This window comes from Nylanderia fulva, unplaced genomic scaffold, assembly GCF_048542155.1.
Source record: "Nylanderia fulva isolate GAGA-0341 unplaced genomic scaffold, ASM4854215v1 Scaffold65, whole genome shotgun sequence".
In the NCBI taxonomy this organism is placed as follows: domain Eukaryota; kingdom Metazoa; phylum Arthropoda; class Insecta; order Hymenoptera; family Formicidae; genus Nylanderia; species Nylanderia fulva.
Genome location: NW_028190753.1, coordinates 632,961 through 653,047, shown reverse-complemented (window position 1 = coordinate 653,047; position 20,087 = coordinate 632,961). Strand labels below are relative to the sequence as shown.

General features: G+C 31.9%; 3 protein-coding genes across 5 annotated transcripts; all 3 read right to left on the bottom strand.

Annotated features, from left to right (window-relative positions):
* Positions 1 to 3,250: 3,250 nt before the first annotated feature.
* Positions 3,251 to 8,486, bottom strand: LOC114930048 (uncharacterized). 3 transcript variants are annotated; one of them, XM_085488189.1, is made up of 7 exons: positions 8,364 to 8,486; positions 5,465 to 5,679; positions 4,917 to 4,988; positions 4,489 to 4,703; positions 4,074 to 4,233; positions 3,819 to 3,924; positions 3,251 to 3,474 (listed from the first exon to the last, which is right to left on the bottom strand). In XM_085488189.1, exons 2-7 carry the CDS (start codon positions 5,673 to 5,675, stop codon positions 3,453 to 3,455), a joined length of 786 nt encoding a protein of 261 aa, XP_085344315.1. In that variant the 5' UTR covers positions 5,676 to 5,679; positions 8,364 to 8,486; the 3' UTR covers positions 3,251 to 3,452. The 3 variants fall into 3 exon arrangements, with proteins under 3 accessions (XP_085344315.1, XP_085344314.1, XP_085344313.1); XM_085488188.1 differs by lacking the exon at positions 8,364 to 8,486 and adding an exon at positions 5,056 to 5,351 and having other exon boundaries at positions 5,465 to 5,527; XM_085488187.1 differs by lacking the exons at positions 5,465 to 5,679; positions 8,364 to 8,486 and adding an exon at positions 5,056 to 5,415.
* On the bottom strand, positions 6,118 to 7,963 carry LOC146720637 (uncharacterized). Its single transcript, XM_085488200.1, has one exon. The coding sequence runs from the start codon at positions 7,840 to 7,842 to the stop codon at positions 6,118 to 6,120; it is 1,725 nt and encodes a 574-aa protein (XP_085344326.1). The 5' UTR covers positions 7,843 to 7,963.
* An 8,981-nt stretch (positions 8,487 to 17,467) lies between the features above and the next one.
* LOC146720636 (uncharacterized) lies at positions 17,468 to 18,822 on the bottom strand. The gene has a single exon (XM_085488196.1). The coding sequence runs from the start codon at positions 18,813 to 18,815 to the stop codon at positions 17,508 to 17,510; it is 1,308 nt and encodes a 435-aa protein (XP_085344322.1). The 5' UTR covers positions 18,816 to 18,822; the 3' UTR covers positions 17,468 to 17,507.
* Between the last annotated feature and the right edge of the window lie 1,265 nt (positions 18,823 to 20,087).

Here is a 20,087-nt window from a genome sequence, read left to right as displayed (position 1 = left end):
TTAATTGGGATAATGTATTGATTATGGATAAGGAAATCAATTACCATAAAAGACTCATCTTAGAGATGTTACACATTAAAGAACAAAAAAATGGATTAAATTTAAATAAAGACACTGAGCTTCTTAGCGAGTCCTATTATAATATTTTAGACAAATTAGCAAAAATTAAACAATAATAAGACAAATAGGACATCAACAGTTTAGGCACATCTTTCCGATAGTATATAAACACACATAATTTGCGACTAAATATAGTTCAAAATGAGGTGTCTTGTTAGACGGTTGGTTTCATCTATTTATAATAATTTAAAAAATTTTGTTAAAAAAATTGTGTTAAACTGTGAGAAGAAGCAACACAAAGTAAGCATAATAAATTTATGTAAGGCCTTTTATATATTAGTAGATATACGTTAACGTTATTCATTTATCAATCACAGCGCCTATGGATATTAAAAATTTCTCGCTTAAAAACGAAATAACTTACGAGATCCAACATCATAAGATTTTATTACGGCGAATACTTTTAAAACATGACAAATTGTAACACGCATAAAGTTCTAATATATTCTCGACTCGAATTAACGGACTATTAGTAAATTTTAAGAATAGGATGATTTTTTTGTAAGAATTATAAATTACGTAACACTGTTATACTGAGGAAGACCGCGTGCGGTTGACACGTTTATATATGGAAGGTTTTTTGTAATTTCAATATATTGTTTATATGGAAGGTTTTTTGTGATTTCAATATATTGTTTATGAAATGAATTTGATTGGATACATCTTGAATATTGCTCGATAAGTTGGCCTTTGTGAATACATTTGTTGTTTTAAGAAATTTGAAAAATAAGATAAAAATAGAATAAACATTATGACAAAAATATAAGTAATTTAATCTTATTGTCTTATTTATTAAAATTACAAGATTTCACACTTTTCTTTCAAATATTAATAAAATTTAAGAAAGATAATATTTGGTATATAAAGTTATCAGGATAAGATGATTCTAGAAAGTGATAGTTTACGAGATATTTATACTTTAATTTTATATAATATTGTATTATTTACATAAAATATTACGTAAATAATATTCAATGGATATAAAGAAAACACCTAGCTGGCATTTGAAAATTGGTATTAGATTGTTCTTCCCTGATAAAATGAGCTGAAATGTTCACGAAACGTTGAAATCAAATAATAAATCTACGCGGTTCAAATCCGAAAACCAATTCTAAAATATTTTATAGAGTTTCGAGGGGAATATAAGATCGTGATCTACAGTATCTCTGAGTAGCGTTTCTCAAAGTCATTTAGAGATCAGTACAATTTTTTTAAACAAAACTACTTCGTTCTTAAGTGAATTCCTCGTAATATTCGATACAATAAGTCATAAGAGTAAGATGTCCAAAAAATAAATAGTTTACAAAATATTTTATACTTTTGTTTGACATAATTTTATATAAACCATGAAATATTTCATGAAATATTTATTTTCCGATCTTACCTCAATACTTTAATGTACAAATTAATGAAAGAAATCAATGGATATAAAGAAAACACCTAGCTGGTATTTGAAAATTGGTATCAGATTGTTCTTCCCTGATAAAATGAGCTGAAATGTTAACGAAACGTTGAAATCAAATAATAAATCTACGCGGTTCAAATCCGAAAACCAATTCTAAAAATACATAGAATTGTTTTCAAGCAAAATAAATTGCAACTATAACAGCTACACATTTTACGCTTTACATATGCATATAACGTAGATGTATACGGGACAAGGATAAGGATCTTATGACTCGTTCGGATATACAGAAGTTACATTCATTAACATATTATCATCAACATTCTTATAAACACATGGTAGGGAAGGTTTGGGGTCAATAAATACTACAGACGTGACGAACCGTAGGGGTCTCACTCCTGTCCTATAGACGCACGACGCACGCGTGTGTGCGCACGCGCGACACACACACACCCGCGCGCGCACACACATATATATGTGGTTTCAAACATCAATGCGACATTCTTGAACAGAATTATAGCAGCTTAAATTGATGAAAGATGACGGACACACATTTTAAATCACACAATTTATTGCTAAAAACTAACTTTTTTCAGATTGACATAATTAACTAAATGAAAAATTATTGTATCAAGTTTTGCCAAAGCGCATTTTAAAAAGAAAAGTTCTATATTTTACACACTTTTTATCCGATTGACTAATTTATTTCGCGCAATTCAAAAAAGTGGACTTTTATTAATCAGGTACTGGTTCTCACTGTCATCCGCCATTGCAAGTCTAATCATTCCATGCAATCAACACTATACATTTTTCAAACTACAAACTTCAAGATTTATTTTTGTGTTTGAAACACTTTAATATTATAAATATCAGCTGCATTATTTTAAATTTTACAATTTATTTTTATTTTTTATTTGTATTGCTTTTTTTACCGTTATATATATACATATATATACATATATATACATATATATACATATATATACATATATATATACATATTATATATATATACCCATACGGCACAGAAATATTGCAGCAACATTGCAGCAATATTTATTTGCAAAATTGCAACATTGCAGCAATGTTGCAAAATGTTGCTGCAACATTGCAGCAATATTGCAGCAACGGTAAAATGTCCGCTTGTAGCAATATTACAATACAATACTGCAGCAATATTACAATGCAATAGTGCAACAATATTGCAATATAATATATGTATATATATGTATTATAATGCTTTGTATTGACGTAAGATCGCGTTGACTGAACTTGCTGCACTAGTTCAGAAGTTATCTTTTTCCTTCGAACAATGTCGAGCAAAAAAGACAACTTCTGAACTAATGCAGCGAGTTCAGTCAACGCGAACAGACAGAATAAGTGGTATTTTTACATTCTAATTAAATCTGAGATATATATTTCTCATAGATTGTTAGAATGTGCGTGTTTGTAAATATATATTACATGCAGTATAAAAGAGAATATTTCAGAAATTAATATTTATGTATATATATGAGTTACATGAAATAAAATATACGCAACATTTAAATTTATTCTTATTATATATTAATCATGTAAGAACAAAAAATACATTTGCGAAAATGTAATAAGCAGTTTTATATGAAACAAACATTACATGTATGTAATTAATAATCGGTTATAGTTTTGAATAATAAAAATATAAAGATATACATAAAAATATAAAAATAATAAAATATTTAATCGTCTTAAATTCTATATATCTTTAATATATTCTATAAACTATGATATAAACTATATGATATATAAAATTATATAATATCTTAGCTATGTAATATATTGCTATTACATAATATTTATAATAAAATTTTAGTATTATTTTTTGGTAATGTCGTTCTCTTCTAATTTTTTTCTTCCTGTTTTTTAGTTCTTCCTGTTCTTCTAGTTTTTATTTTTCTTCCTGAATATGTCTAAAACATTTAATAGAAAACTTAAAAATTATAACTTAATTTCAAATTATATAATTATATCAAATATTTATATTTTAATTCAACATGTTTTACATTTTTTTGTCAAAGTGTAATACGAAATTATAACTATAAAGCCTAAAAATTTTATAAGAAAATAATATTCAGATAATATACAGCATTTTCTCAACATATTAAACAGAAAAAATAACATATCTATTTGTTCAAGCTTAGTTATCGATTAAAATAAACTGATTAAAAATAAAAATAAAAAAAACTAATTAAATCAAATAATCTCATTAATCTGTAAGCAATTATGACGTTCCTAACAAATAAAATGTACATACTTTTTTTCATCTCTTTGAACTCTTACAGTAGCTTGAGACAGCCATTTAGATGTGTATTCTGCAATGTCATTATCTGTCAGATTATTATGTTTTACACGAACAGCTTCTGTAATGCACATACATAAATATTTTTTAATATAAATTGTAAATATTTTCTTATAAACATGTGTATATTTTAGACAAATTTTAAAGGAATTTCTAAATAGATACATGAATCAAGCAAGTTAATCAAAAATTATATTAAAGAGAACTTACGTATAATTATTTTAGAAAGATTTAAATCTTTGAAGCTACGCTTATTTTTTTTTCCTGTCCAATTGAAATTTTGAGCTAAAGTGTCTGTTATTACTTTTTTCATAATATTTCGTATCATGGCATGTGCATCAACTCCACCAACAAGTTTTAAAACATTAAGCTAAAAAAATAAACAATGTTAAAAATAATATTATATTAAATACTTTTGTTTAATAAATAATTAAATGACTTGTAAATACGTTAATATAAATTGAGCTTTCTTTATTTTACAATTAGTAACAAAAAATATGTCATTCATGGAATTAGTGATAAGAAATGTAATCAAAAATTATTAAACATTAAATTGTGATATAACTAACTCTATAGAAAAAAATTAACATCTATAATATAAAAATAAGAAATCTTTATCACATACAACTTTGTCTTTAAATTCGATTTCCTGTAATTGATCTTCAAAGGATATTAATTCAGTAAGTGTAGAAATCGGGAAATGAATATCACATTCATCTTGACTATCATAAGAATGGCAGGAAAATTGCATTTTCTCCTCTAGCATATTAATTTTGATTTCTATACCGTCTAATTTATATAATATTTTGTTCAATTTTCCTATAATCTGTTTCTTGAACTCTGGAACAAATATATATACACACACATATACATATATATATATATATATATATATATATATATATAATTTAATTAATGCTATTATTTGCTGCTAAATATCATACAATAATTATACATATATACTTTATTTTTAACTACAGGGCCTTTTAGTAAAAAAAAGTAATAAATATAACAATAATTAACTTTTATAATAAATATCATAAGCAGACAAACCTTTCTCAGTATTTTCAGAAGAATCTTGAAGAATCTTTATATTATTCGTAGCAATTTCCTTATTATTTTTATCTAAAAAATAAAAAATTAATGATTTTTGTTATAAATCATGTATTTATAAATTTTAATTATAACTTACCATTACTGTTTATAGGATTAATAATATTTTTTTCACGTAAAATATTTGTAATGTTTTGTATAGGCTCAATGACTTTATTAACAAAATTGCCTCTGTCAGGAAAAGGAGGCAAGATTTTATGTTGTATTACATTTATTTTATTTTCTTTATTTTTTAAATAGATATCTTCTTCTTCTGAAGAAGAAGATGATAATATTTTTTTCTTTGCTTTCATACGTCTTTGCTTTTTATTTTGTTCTTTTAAATCATTTGAAGACATCCCAGTGTCATCTATATTTGACGTGTCTTGTGCTAGACTTAATTTTTGTAAACTTTCTTCATAAGTATATAAATTATTAAAAACAAAAGAAAAATGTATACAATATTTATATATATTAAATGATAATTTATATAAAAAAAGTTCTCTTACTTGCTCCACCAAAAATTCTTTTTATTGGTAACTCTTCCCAATCAGATTTTTCTCGAGGCATCTCTCTTGCCAATATGGCCTTGTTAATGCGATATTTAGTTTTCATATGATTAGGCCATATACATGATAATTTATCGGCATTGCACCATTCTGAGGGTATAACTTGTAACCCGTCATGAAATTCCGCAATGAGAAATTGGTACTTATCCATTTTTCTGTGATGTGAAATATTCCGTATAACATCACATGTGTAGTTTACATTATTAAAAAAAGATATTAATTAACACAAAAATACATTATTGAAAAAAAAATTATTATATAACACACACAAAAATTATTATATAACACACATAAAAATTATTATCTACAACACATAAAAATTAATATATATAATTATATTGTATGATTAAGAGGAAATATTGCGAATGTATTTGCATAATTTCCGAAAGGAATTTTCCATGCTTTACCTAATAAATCTGTAATTGGCCATGAAAATATGCTATCATTATTTACTGTCATTACTTTTATATTAAAATTATTGGATTTGTATGGTAATTCATATACATCTTTTATGTACTTAAGTTTCTTACCAATAAGCAAAAAATCTTTATTTTTTTGCACTATATTCAAAATTAAAACATATTGACCGCTTTTCAAAAGACATAATTATCTAGTACTGGACCATTGTTATGTAAATATTTATATGAATTTAATGTTTCATTATTAATACTTGACAGAAAAGAATTACAATTTTCAATTTCATTATATCTTTTATATAATTGTTGAAGCGGTTTTTTATTTTTACGTAATCGTTTTTTGATCGATGCCATATAATTTTCAAAACGAAAAGCACTAAAATTGTCTAATGGACCATATGTTCTTACATCGGAACATATATGTAATATATTATGTATATTATGCGACATGTATTGTTTACCATATAAAATTTCAAATGATATGACAAAATGATTTAGTAAAGATTCCGCAAAATTTATTAGTTCTTCATTTAAATTTGAACGTATAAGAATTGTGACAGCTATATGTAGAGTGAGAAAATGAAGATATATGTCTGGCTTTAATATATGTCTTAATACAATGGGTCCTGTGTATAATAAAAAATTTCTAAACTCTATTGCTTTCCATTGTTTAACATCTTTTAATGATCTGGGTTTTCTAACAAAATCGTTTGGTGTTGAATTTTTCAGCAAAATTAACAAGTGTGATATTTTATTAATAGATCTGATACTTAAGCGTACATTACGTGGACCCTTTATCCAAAGAAGGATAATTTTTTTGACGACGCCTAAACATATAAGATGCATATAATCTAGTGGTGTGTTACTTATAGGCAAAAATCCAGGAATATTATTTAAAATAGAAAATCCAATCTGAAAATCTTGATAAGTATTAGCGGAAAATAATTCATCTTTTCTAGAAGGAAATGTTTTTTTATATGGAAAGCAAACTCTACCATTAATATATTTCCCCTTAATCACACATTTCGTACAACTGTAAAATCCGGTATGGCCTTTTACACATAACACAAAAGATTTGGCAGGTGCGTCACAAATTAAACCAAACAATCTAATTTTGATTATGCTTTCATTATAAATATAACCATTATTAGTGAAATTAATTAAATCATCGACTAAGGCTTCTAGAAAAATATTAGAATCTGTAGGTTTCTTATAACCAAAATATGCACCAACGAGATATACTGTCTTATTGACAGTATTTGAACATAAAATGGTCCATAATGACGCTTGAGAAGATTTTGATAATGGCAAACCATCAATATTAATTAGTAAATTAACATATGTATTATTATCTTTTAATAGCATTTTCTGAATAATATCATTCAAACCAAAATATAAATATTCTCCTTCACATATTTTTGAAATATGCTGAGTTTTTCTTGGAGTTTTTAATAGTGTTCGTGCATCTGTAGGTAGATTATGCGAAGTATATTGCTTAAAAATTTTCAACAATTCATTACAAGCAGTGCGAGAAATATTGTGTGATACAGCCCATGTAGCTAATGCTTTATTTAATTCATCATCATTATTAGGTTTATGTATTTCATCATTTATAACAAAGTTATCATTATTATTATTATTATTATCATTATTAACATCTGAAGATGTAATTTTGACATGCACATTATTAATCATATCATTAACACTGTTTGTATTACATAAAGAAACTTCTTCATCAGTGACTTTACACAATTTTACATTTGAAGTCTGTTTAGAAGAAGTATTGATAGTATGCCATTCCAAAATTTCTCTAGAAGATCCTGCAATATCTATAGTTGTTTGATTTGCAACAATCCGTCTACTGTGGCGTTTTGAAATAAGTTTTCTTTTACGTGTGTTCATATTTCTTCTACAATAAGTAAACTATACAAATTGTATTGCAAAAAATTTAAGAAGAAAACATTTAGAAAATAATTACAAGAAAATAAAACAAATATACGTATTTATATATGTACATGTAAACGTATCTGAAATATAAACTAATGAAATTAAAATATATATAATTATAATAAGTATATATTTGTAAAAATATATAAAAATATATACAATTATAGAATAAATATAAGAAATAAAATGTATAAAAGAATATGTATATAGAAAAATATAGAAATATATATAGAAGGAAATGTAAGTGAATAACAAGCAGCCAAATATTTTATTAACTAGATACGGATTTCAAAAAGATTGGCGATAATTTTTCGATTACGCCGGTCGAAAGAATTTAAAGTAAAAACTCAGCTCGATGGATTTTATTTCTCACTAAAACAATAAGTTTCAATTTAGGTTAGGTTAAGTTAAATTAAATTGTAATTATTAAACAACCATATTCTGCTGGAAATGTATAATAATGCCATTTTACATACGTGTTCCTTGCTTCGTTGTGCACTTAAAATAAAATTAATTGATTGATTATGTTTATTGCACTTGTCGCTAATAATCACTTATATCACCCGTGAACGAACCTCGCACTTCTCACTTTCCGAACTACACCCGGCGCCCGGTGCAAAATCTCAAAACAGCTGAACCATAGCACACACACACCCACACACACATATATATACATATATATGATATGTCTATAGGATAAACGTTTCAGTCTCAGCTCGCGAAAGCAACAAAATATTTAAATATAAATATAATTATTAATAATTAATAATATTATTAATAATTTTTATATTATAATTATAATAATTAATATTATAAACTCATTCGTGTTTTACATAATAATGATAACAATTTTAAGATTGCTAAATTATAATAAAAAAATATGCAAATGCGTACACCAATTAAATTAATATATTATATTATTTTTACTATTTATAAAATTATAACAGTATATTTTCAATATATATTGCTGCAACATTATTACCACATTATTACAGCAATGTTTTATATTCATATTTCAGCAATGTTGCTAAAGTATTGCATTGCAATATTTCAGATTGCAATATTGCTGCAATATTACATTGCAATATGCAAGATTGCAATATTGCTGCAATATTGCTGCAAGGTCCTGTGCTACTGTATACATAGTAACTACATGTAGGTACATACATTAAGAAAATATTTCCAAAGATATCTATACATGTTTCATTTATATCTATACATTTATTATTAAATTAAAGTATTTATATAAATAGTAAATAAAACTATTCAACATAAAGGTTATATCAAGGACCTTCTATATGAAACAGGTTGATAGGCATTATTCAAGACCGTCTTGAAAACTGTCATTACGAGGACAAAACTTTCAGAACTGAACCGAAAACTGCCAAAAGTCCTGGAAACTGCCAATTTATCATTGAAAATAGACCGAAAACTGCCGTTTTATATACATATATATTTATATATGCTTATATATAAAATATTTTTTCCCGGATATTCTTTTAAATTATTGATTTTTTGAATAAATCTAAACATATATTAAATTAAATATGTCTCGATATACATACAAATTTGTGTCAAAGTATATATATATATATATATTGTATATATATTTATATATACAGGGTGTCCCATAATTCGCGAACCACCGCGAATGGGCAGATAGAGAGTGTTAAACTGAATAGAAAAGTCCTGTATCATTTTGCGATATTCGCAATAATTATTGAGTTATTAACTAAAATATCTAAACGAGCGTGTTAAACTGAATAGAAAAGTCCTGTATCATTTTGCGATATTCGCAATAATTATTGAGTTATTAACTAAAATATCTAAACGAATGAGCGGGTAGAAAGCGGTAGGCCGGACTCGGTATGCATGTACCGCTTAGTATCAAAAGTATCATCTTACTTTTCGGCGCCACTACATTGGTCGCCGCTCGCTGCATGACGCCACCTCTCGATCAAATAATGCTTTCTACCTGCTTATTTGTTTAGATATTTTAATAAATAACTCAATAATTATTGTGAATATCGCAAAATGATACAGGACTTTTCTATTCAGTTTAACACGCTCTATCTGCCCATTCGCGGTGGTTCGCGAATTATGGGACACCCTGTATATATATATTCCTATACTCCCTATTAAATAATCTTTAAAATTATTAAATTATATTTTACGTATATGCATATATGAAATTTAAAAAATAATACAGAGATAAAAATTACCTTTAAATATTGCCACTTCACCAATATTTATAGCTCCAATACTTCACTATCATTAACAAACACAGAAACTGTGGAGATGAGTCACACTGTTATCGCACAATCTGTGTAAAAATGATAAAACTATTTCTCTTGTTCTTAAATTCTTTATGTTTTTGTTTTGATTAGTGAGTACATATAACATGTATGGAATGCGTTGTATATGCGTATATACAAACATAAACTCTTTACGTTTTTGTACTGTTTAGTACAACATGTATGGAATGCATTGTACATACGCACGTTTATACATATAAAAATCTTTTTGTTTTTGATTGTTTAGTACAACAAAGCATATATATTGTATATAAAATGCATTGTGTACCCGTGAAAATATGTATGTGTGTCTATATTACATACGTATATGTGTGTGTATACACACGAAATACATAAATAATACATATATGTATATAATATATATCGAAGTTTACATATGTAAAATTTTTTCAAACCTACTCTTTTTCTTTCTCTTGCTCTCTATCGCTCTCTCACGATTTCTCTTGTTTTCTATCGTCCTCTTACGCTCTCTCTCGTTTTCTTTCGTCCTCTCACGCTCTCTCTCGCTCTCTCTCTCCCCCTCTTCCTCTCCCACTCTCTCTTTCTCGCTCTCCCTTGCCATCTCTTGCTCTCTCTCGCTTTCTGTCGTTCTCTCTCGCTCTTTCTCGCCTTCATTCGCTCTCTTTCACTCACTTTGGTCTTCTCTTGCTCTCTCACGCACTCCACGCCTTTTCTCACCCTCCTCTCCCTTCTCTCTCTCTCTCTCTCTCCCTCTCTTTTCCTCTCTCTCTTCCTTTTGCTCTCCCTCGCCATCTCTCGCTCTCTCTCGTCTTCTCTCAATCTCTTTTGCCTTCTCTCGCTTTTTCTCGTTTTCTCTCACTCTCTCTCTCTCTCTCGCCTTCTATCGCTTTCTCTCGCTCTCTTTCGCTTTCTCTCGCTTTCTCACGCCTTCTCTCGTTTTCTCTCACTCTCTCTCGCCTTCTATCGCTTTTCTCTCGCTCTCTCTCGTTCTCTCTCGGTTTTTTTTGCTCTCCCTTGCTCTCTCTCGCTCTTTCACGTTTTCTCTCGCATTCTATCGTCTACTCTCACGCTCTCTTACGCTTTCTCTTGCCCTCTTACGCTCCCTCTCTCTCTTGCTCTCTCTCTCTCTCTTGCTCTCCTCCTTTCTCGCCTTTTCTCGTTCTTTCTTGTCCCATTTTGCTCTCTTTCGCTCTCTCTCGCTATTTCTCCTTCCCACTCTCTGTCTCGTCTTCTCTCGCTTTTTTCTATCCTTCTTGCTCTTTCTCGTCTTCACACACGAGAGAGCAAGAGAGAACGAGAAAAAGCGACAGAAAGCGAAAGAGAGCGAGAGAGAGCAAGGAAAGGCGAGAGAGAGAGAGAGAAAGAGAGAGAGAACAAGAGGACACGAGAAAAAACGAGAGAAAGCAATAGAAGACAAGAAAAAACGAAAGAAGGCGAGAGAGGATGAGAGAAAGCGAGAGAGAACGTGAAAGAGCGTAAGAGAATGAGAGAAAGCGAGAAAAGATAAGAGAGAGCGAGGAAAGGCAAGAGAAAACGAGAGAGAGCGAAAAAAAGCGAGAAAAAGCAAAAAAAAGGCAAAAGAGAGTGAGAGAAGACGAGAGAGAGCATGAGAGAGAGAGAGAGAAAAAGAAAGAGAGAGAGCGTGAGAGATAGCGAGAAAAGGTGAAAGAAAGAAAGGGAGAGAGAAAGCAAAAGAGAGCGTGAGAGTATGAGAGGTAGCGAGAGGACGCGAGGAAGAGCGAGAGCGAGCGAGTAAAGACGAAAGAGAGCATAAAAAAACGAAAAAAAGCGAAAGAAAACGATAGAGAGCGTGAAAAAGCGTGAAAGAGCGCGAACGAGAGGGGGGCAAAAGAAAGGGCGTAAAAGAGCGTGAGAGTGCGAGAGAGAGCAAGAGAAAGAGAGAGAGAGCGAGAGGATGCGAGAAGGCGAGGAAGAGGGAAAGAGAGCGAGTGAGGGCGAGAGAGAGCATGAGAGAAGAAGAAAAAACGAAAGAAAGCGAGAGAAGCCGAGAGAAAGCAAGAGTGGATGAGAGAAAACGAGAGTGGATGAGAGAAAGCGAGAGAGAACGTAAAAGAGCGTGAGAGAATGAGAGAGAGCGAGATAAACTGAGAGAGAGCGTGAAAAAACGAGTAAAAGCAAAAGAAGGCGAGAGAAAGCGAGAGAGAGTAAGAAAAGACGAGAGAGAGCGTGAGAGAGTAAGAGAAAGCGAGAGAAACCGAGAAAGAGCGTAAGGGAGCGTGAGAGAGCCAGAGAAGGCGAGAGAGAGCCAGAGAAGGCGAGAGAAGTCAAGAGAGATTGAAAGAAAGCGAGAGAGAACGTAAAAGAGCGTGAGAGAGCGAAAGAAGGTGTGAGACAGCGAAAGAGCGAGATAGAGAGAAAGAGAGAGAGAGAGAGCGAGAGAAGCCAAGAAAAAGCGAGAATGGACGAAAGAAGGCGAGAAAGAACGTGAGAGAACGAGAGATGCCGAGAGAGAACGAGAAAAGCCAAGAAAGAACGAAAGAGAGCGAGAAAAAGCGAGAGAGAGCGAGAGAGGGCGATAGAGAGCGAAAGAGAGCGATAGAGAGCGGGAGAGAGCGAGAGAGAGAGCGTAAGAAAACGAGAGAAGGCGAGAAACAGCGAGAGAAAAGCGAGAGAGAGAGCGAAAAAAATCGAGAGAGAGCGAGAGAAGACGAGAGAGAGCGAGAGAACGCGAGAGAGAGAGAGAGCGGGAGAGAGCGAGAGAAAGCGAGAGAAAGCGAAAGAGAGCGATAGAGAGCGGGAGAGAGCGAGATTGATGAGCTTTTATTTAGCTTTCTCAGCTATTTTCTTATACAGTTTAACATTTATATTTAACATTTACATATGTAAGATATGCGCTTTTAATCTTCTTTTAAATAATTCGAGCCTATCGCAAGTTTTAATTTCTACTGGCAGGACGTTATACAATATACTTCCTTCATAAAACAAACTTTTCTGTGCACTCCTTGTTTTTCGAAATTGAATTTCGATATTACCCGCTTGTCTTGTTTCCCTATCGCATTTGTTCCCTACTATTTGTAACTTATCTCTTAACTGAATTGGTAACAGGTTATTCAATATCTTGAAAATAAATATACATATATTATATTGTAATCTTTGTCTTACTGACATAAATTGCAACGCCTCTAGCATGTCTTCCACTTTGGTGTATCTATCACATTGAAGTATTATCCTTATAGCTCTGTTTTGTACCTTCTGCAGTTGGGTTATCTGCGTCTCCCCCATGCCTATTAATATCGTCGCGCAATACTCAAAATGAGGAGCTATGATTGTCTTATATATAATGCATCTAGTATACACTGATATGTAATTACCTACTCTATTTAAGAAACTCGTTTTTTTACCTATTTTCTTTAACATATAATCACAGTGATCTTGAAATCGAAGTCTGTCATCGATAATTATACCTAGATATTTCATAGTCTCTACACGCTCTATTTCAATTCCGTCCAGACATTTCAAAATAGTATTACCTCTCAATTCTTTTCGAATACTTCTAACTATCATATACTTCGTTTTACTTGCATTCATTTTTAACTTATTTATATTCATCCAACGTTCGATTATATTAAAAGCCGTGTTCAATTTTATCTCTATATCCGTGCTACTTTCTCCACTTACGTATATAAGCGTGTCGTCTGCAAACATTTTTATATTGCACCCTTCTGGACAGCCTTCGATTATATCATTTATATATATTATAAATAGTAAAGGTCCTAGTACCGAGCCTTGTGGCACTCCGTATCCGAGAGAGAGAGAGAGAGAGCGGAAGAGAGCAAGAGAGAACAAGAGAGAGCGAAAAAAACCGAGAGAGAGCGAGAGGACCCGATAGAAAGAGCGAGAGAGAGCGAGAGAGAGCAATAGAGAACGGGAGAAAGCAAGAGAGAGCGGAAGAGAGCGAGAGAGAACGAGAGAGAACGAGAGAGAGAGCGGGTGAGAACGAGAGAAGGCGAGAAACAGCGAGAGAAAGCGAGAGAGAGCAAAAAAAACCGAGAGAGAGCGAGAGATGACGAGAGAGAGCAAAAGGACCCGATAGAGAGAGCGAGAGAGAACAAGAAAGAGCGAGAGAGAACGAGAGAGAGCGAAAGAGAACGAGAAAGAGCAAAAAACGGAGAGAGAGCGAGAGGACCCGATAGAAAGAGCGAGAGAGAGCGAGAAAGGGCGAGAGAGAGCGAAAGAGAGCGGAAGGGAGCAAGGGAGAGCAAGAAAGAGCGAGAGAGGGCGAGAGAGAGAGCGAGAGAGAGCGGGAAAGGACAAGAGAAAGTGAGAAACAGCGAAAGAAAGCGAGAGAGAGAGCGAAAAAAACCGAGAGAGAGCGAGAGGACCCGAGAGAGAGAACGGGAAAGAGCGAGAGGGAGCGAGAAAGAGCGAGAGAGGGCTAAAGAGAGCGGGAGAGAGCGAAAGAACGCGAGAGAGAGAGAGCGAGAGATTGATTGATTGATCTTTATTAGCTTTCACAGCTATTACATATACATAATTACTATACATTATTTAACACATATTCTTTTAACAGTCTCTTATATAATATTAATTCTTCACATTGTTTTATCTCGGTGGGTAACGCATTATACATTTTTATTCCTTCGTAAAACAGGCTTTTTTGCGCACTTCTCGTTTTACGCAATGTTAGTACTATGTTTCCGGCCTGCCTCGTTTGTCTATCACATTCTTTTCCCACTATTTCTATTTTATTACTTAACGCCACCGATGCCATGTTATTTAGTATTTTAAAAATAAATACACCTACATTATAATATAATCGTTGCCTTACGGACATAAACTGCAGCGCCTGCAGCATGTCCTCAACTTTGGTATATCTATTACATTGCAATATGATTCTCATGGCACGGTTTTGAGCTACCTGCAGTTTATTCAACTGCGTTTCTCCCATCCCGACTAATAGAGTGGCACAATACTCGAAATGAGGCGCTATTATGGACTTATATACAATACATCTAGTGTAGGCTGACACGAAGTTACCTATTCTGTTTAAAAAACTAGTCTTTTTCCCTATTTTCTTAAGCATATAATCGCAATGATCTTGAAATCGTAGTCTGTCATCAATAATTATACCTAAATATTTTATAGTTTCAACACGTTCTATTTTAGTTCCATCCAAACATTTCAAAATAGTATTGCCTCTCAATTCTTTTCGAATACTTCTAACTACCATATATTTCGTTTTATCCGCATTCATTTTTAATTTATTTATATTCATCCAGCGTTCAATTATATTAAAAACCATATTCATTTTTATCTCTATATCTGCGCTACTTTCTCCACTTACATATATAAGCGTATCGTCTGCAAACATTTTTATATTGCATCCCTCCGGACATACTTCGATTATATCATTTATATATATTATAAATAGTAGAGGTCCTAGTACCGAACCTTGTGGCACTCCGTATTCCGTTCTAAGACGTTCTGACCACTGATTGTTAAATTTGACTTGTTGCGTTCTGTTGTTTAGATATGTTCTAAACCATTCTAGCACTATTCCTTTCATTCCATATTGCTCTAATTTTTCTAACAATCTTGTCCTATCCACCGTTTCAAATGCCCGTTTTAAGTCTATGAATATTACTCCTACTATTTCTCCTTCACTAATTGTTAACTTCCAATCATCAATGACGCTTTGTATCGCTGTTTCGCACGAATGGTATTTTCTAAATCCTGATTGATGCTCTGATATAATATCATTATTATGTAAGTATTCATCTATTTGTTCCTTTACGACTAATTCTAAGACTTTCTCATAAATTGGTAATATATTAATTGGTCTAAATTCACTTGCTTTCTTTGGTTTCTCTACCTTAGGAATTGGTACAATAGTAGATGTTTTCCATCCCTCCGGACACACTCCTTTTAATAATGAATCATTTATTATCTTCAATAGTTCATTTTTTATTACGTGAAAGCTCATTTTTAATATATCACTAGATATTCCCTCATCTGTTCCTTTTTTCTTTGGCAAAGCCATAACAATTTGTTCAAGTTTCTTTAAATTTATCAACTTAAAATATTCCATTTTATCTCTACTATTTATAACATAAATGGTTTTTGTATTTTTACTGTCTCTTTTTTCTATAGATTCTATTATATCGTTAATGCTCTGTATATAAAATATATTAAAATTATTCACTAACGTACATTCTTCTACATTCTTTAATATTTCGAAGTCTATGTTATTAATTTCTTTCGAACCCCTAGTCTCTCCTCTTATGACTTCCTTTAGAGTTTTCCACATTAATACAGGATCATTTTTATTATCATCTATCATGTTCTCATAATATTCTTTCTTTTTCTTTTTAATTATTTTGACTGCCGTATTTCTCTCAGTTTTAAACTGTAACCAATCTTGTTCTTCACCCGCATATACCGCTCTTGCATACGCCTCATCCCTTGCATTTGTAGCTAATCTTATATCATCCGTATACCATTTTTTTCCTTCCCATATCTTTGGAATTTTAAATTTTTTCTTTGGTGCTACCCTATCTAACGCCACTACCATATTCTGCACAAATTTCTCTGCTCTTTCATTTACCCCTAAATTAATTCTACTTTCTAATCCTTCCTCTATTGCATATAAAAAATCATCTATTTGAAATTTGCTGTAATCTCTACTAATGAATTCTCTATATTTTTCTTCAATATTACTTCTATTAAGTTCAACGCTTATCCATAAATGATCTGTTATCCTCGGCTTATCATATACGATACAGTTTACCTTAGTATTTGCAAAAACTAAATCTATCAAAGATTGACTATTTTCTGTAATCCTAGTTGGTTTGTCTACGTATTGTTTCATGCCCAAACACAACATCTCATTTACTAGCTTTTTAGCATAAAACACTTCCGTCATTAAGTTTATATTAAAATCACCCAACATGACGCATTGCCCTTTCGCTACTAAACGGTCCACTACATCTCTCTATAAATCTCCTCTATAAATCTTAAGAAATCACCATCCGACGCGCTCGGTAAATGGTACACTACTGTAATTACTCCTTTATATATTTTATCTCGCATTTCTATCGCTACACACCAACAGTTAGATACTATTTTTTCTTTAACTATTACCTCATATTTGATATCATTTCTTATGTAAATCATTACGCCTCCTGTGTTTCTATTTTCCCCATCGCATCTAACTAAACTATATCCCGGCGCATTCACTTCACTGTCTTCAATTTCTGCAATGAGCCTAGTCTCCGACAACGCCACGACTGCAAGATTCATCCTCTTCATATAGTCTTGAATTTTATCTTTGTGCGCCATCACACTCTGCGAGTTCGTGTATACAATTGATTCCATCCATGATTGCTACTTAGTGGACTCCCAGCCCGCTCTTTTTTTCTCCTCCTCCAGTGCTCTGGTGAAAGTCGGACATTTTCTGCTTAACGCATCATGTTCGTCATTTATCTTTAAGTTGTACGTTTTAATTTTGTACATACAATTTACACACCTCATCTTCGTTACACTACAGTCACTTGCTTTATGATTTCCAGCACATTTATGACATGTTTCTTCTCGCTTACAATTTTTAGCAATATGATAGTAACCCCAACATTTAAAGCATCTCTTAACACTGTAATGTTCAAACACAGGACATTTCCTCCATCCGATATTTATTTTTTCTTTTTTCAGCATCAGCTCATGGGCAATTTCATCTACCTCCATTATTAAGGAACCGTCTTCTTTTTTTCCACTTCCACGAGAATTTTCGTTACCTTTGGCCATTCTCTTTACTATTTTTATGTGGAGTTCTTCGTCAATTTTATTTTGTTTTTTGATTGAGTCAATTAAGACTTCATCATCCAGTTGCATTTCTTCTTCTCCAACATTTACAGCCTTTATTTTTGGTTTTACTCCTTTCGGTTCTGTGACCTTGAAATCGTCACCTAGCTTCTCACGTACTGTAACCCTCAGCTTTTCCATTTCTCCCTCGCTCTCACATCCAAGGATAATCGATCCTTTATTTCCTTTCTTCAACTTTGATATTCCCACTTCCAGCTTCTTTATATCTATCTTCTCTTTCACCAATTTTTTGGTAGTTTCACTTTCCTGCTCCCTCTTCGGTTGCACAATTATAATGTTTTCTTTCTTCTTATTTTTTACCGCTTCACTGTAGTTCCTCTGTAATCCTTCCTTTGAGCCACCTGCTACTTCTTGCATCATCTTCTTCAAATTTTCTATTTCTTGTCTAATACTTCCTAGTTCTTCATGAAGTGCTTCTTTAATCATACTTTTAATTTCATTTTTACAGGTCGTTTCATTTTTTATTTCTTTTACAGCTTTAATGATCCAGTCTACTTTTACATCAATGCCTAACCCTTGAATACCACCGCTTGTGGACGGTCCTGTAGATCCTGTAGATCCTGTAGATGATGTTTTATCTTTTCCTCCCGCCGCCGGTGTTTTCTTCATGATTGTTTCTTTCTCACTATCGGTCAAAAACTCCACAAATGGTCCTTTACACAGCACGTATTCTTGATTTTTATCTAGAATTTTATGCTTATTTACACATCCTGGATGGTAAAAAAGCTTTGAACAAGTATTACATTTAACAACTTTACTCTTTATTGCCTTTTTACAGGCCGAGCATCTATACTCTGCATATTCATCGTCCATGTCGATAATTGCCGGCCGAGATCGCTATCTAAGCGTTCGCAGACCTGTGATCCACTTACACACGTCAGCACTAATGACCACGTATAATGCAAAAGAGAGAGCGATAGATAGCGGGAGAGAGCAAGAGAGAGCGGAACAGAGCGAGAGAGAACGAGAGAGAGAGCGAGAGAGAGCGAAAGAAGACGTGAGAAAGCAAGAGAAAAAAGGAGAAAGGGGGAAGAGAGAGGGGAGAGAGAGAGAGAGAGAGAGAGAGAGTGAGAGAGAGCGAGCGAGAATTTATTTTTCGTTTGGTTGCTTAAAAGGTTAAGCAGCTGAGGAAAATGTCACTATACTAGGATGGGTGCCCGCAGATAAGGTAAAGCAGCTGCGGACAAAATCACTTTGTCGGGATGGGTGACCGGGACAAGTACGACGCCGTAGTCGGACAAAAAAGTGACACATTTTCGACCAAAAAATAACTTAAAAAATTCATATCTCCGCAACCAATAGAGTTATCAAGTTCGTTAATGTCTCATTTTACTCGGAAAAAATCGCGCTTTTGATTGATATGGTCATCTTTTGAAAAATATGTTCCCGTAAATGAAATATTTAAAATTTTTGTTTTTAAAATTACGAAAATCGTGTTACGTCCGGTAAAGGATACACAGTAGCGTCCTACGGATAATTTTCGCTATTGTTTCGATATTTTCGCTATCTTTTCGATATCTTTCGATACTTTTTTTTGTTTTTTTGTAGATTGTATTTTAATTTGACGAATGAAAGATATAACTTATTGTTAGCGAGACGCTACCGCGTCTCCTGATATATATTGTATATATGTATATATAAATGTATGTATGTATATATGTATGTATGTATAGGGTGTCCTGCAACTGATGTCTACAGTGAAACTTATTTGTATTCTTGAGATCATTCTAAAAATAAACATGATTTTGAAATTTAAAAAATTTTTTTCATCTATAAATTTTTTGCGATATTCTAATGATACCCCCCTCATTCTTATTCAACATTTATGGGGTTCAATTTTTATAAAATTTTTTTACATAAATAAATATATGTATATATTCGAAATTATATATATATTGTATATATATATATATATATATATTGTATATATATATATATATATATATATATATACAGGGTGTCATGTAATTCGCGCCCACGGAGTACAAGACGTGATAGCTTATGCAAAAAGAAACAACTTTTTCCTTTAGCAAAATTGCGTCAGATGAATAGTTTTTGAATAAGAGCAAGTTGAAGTTAACGAAT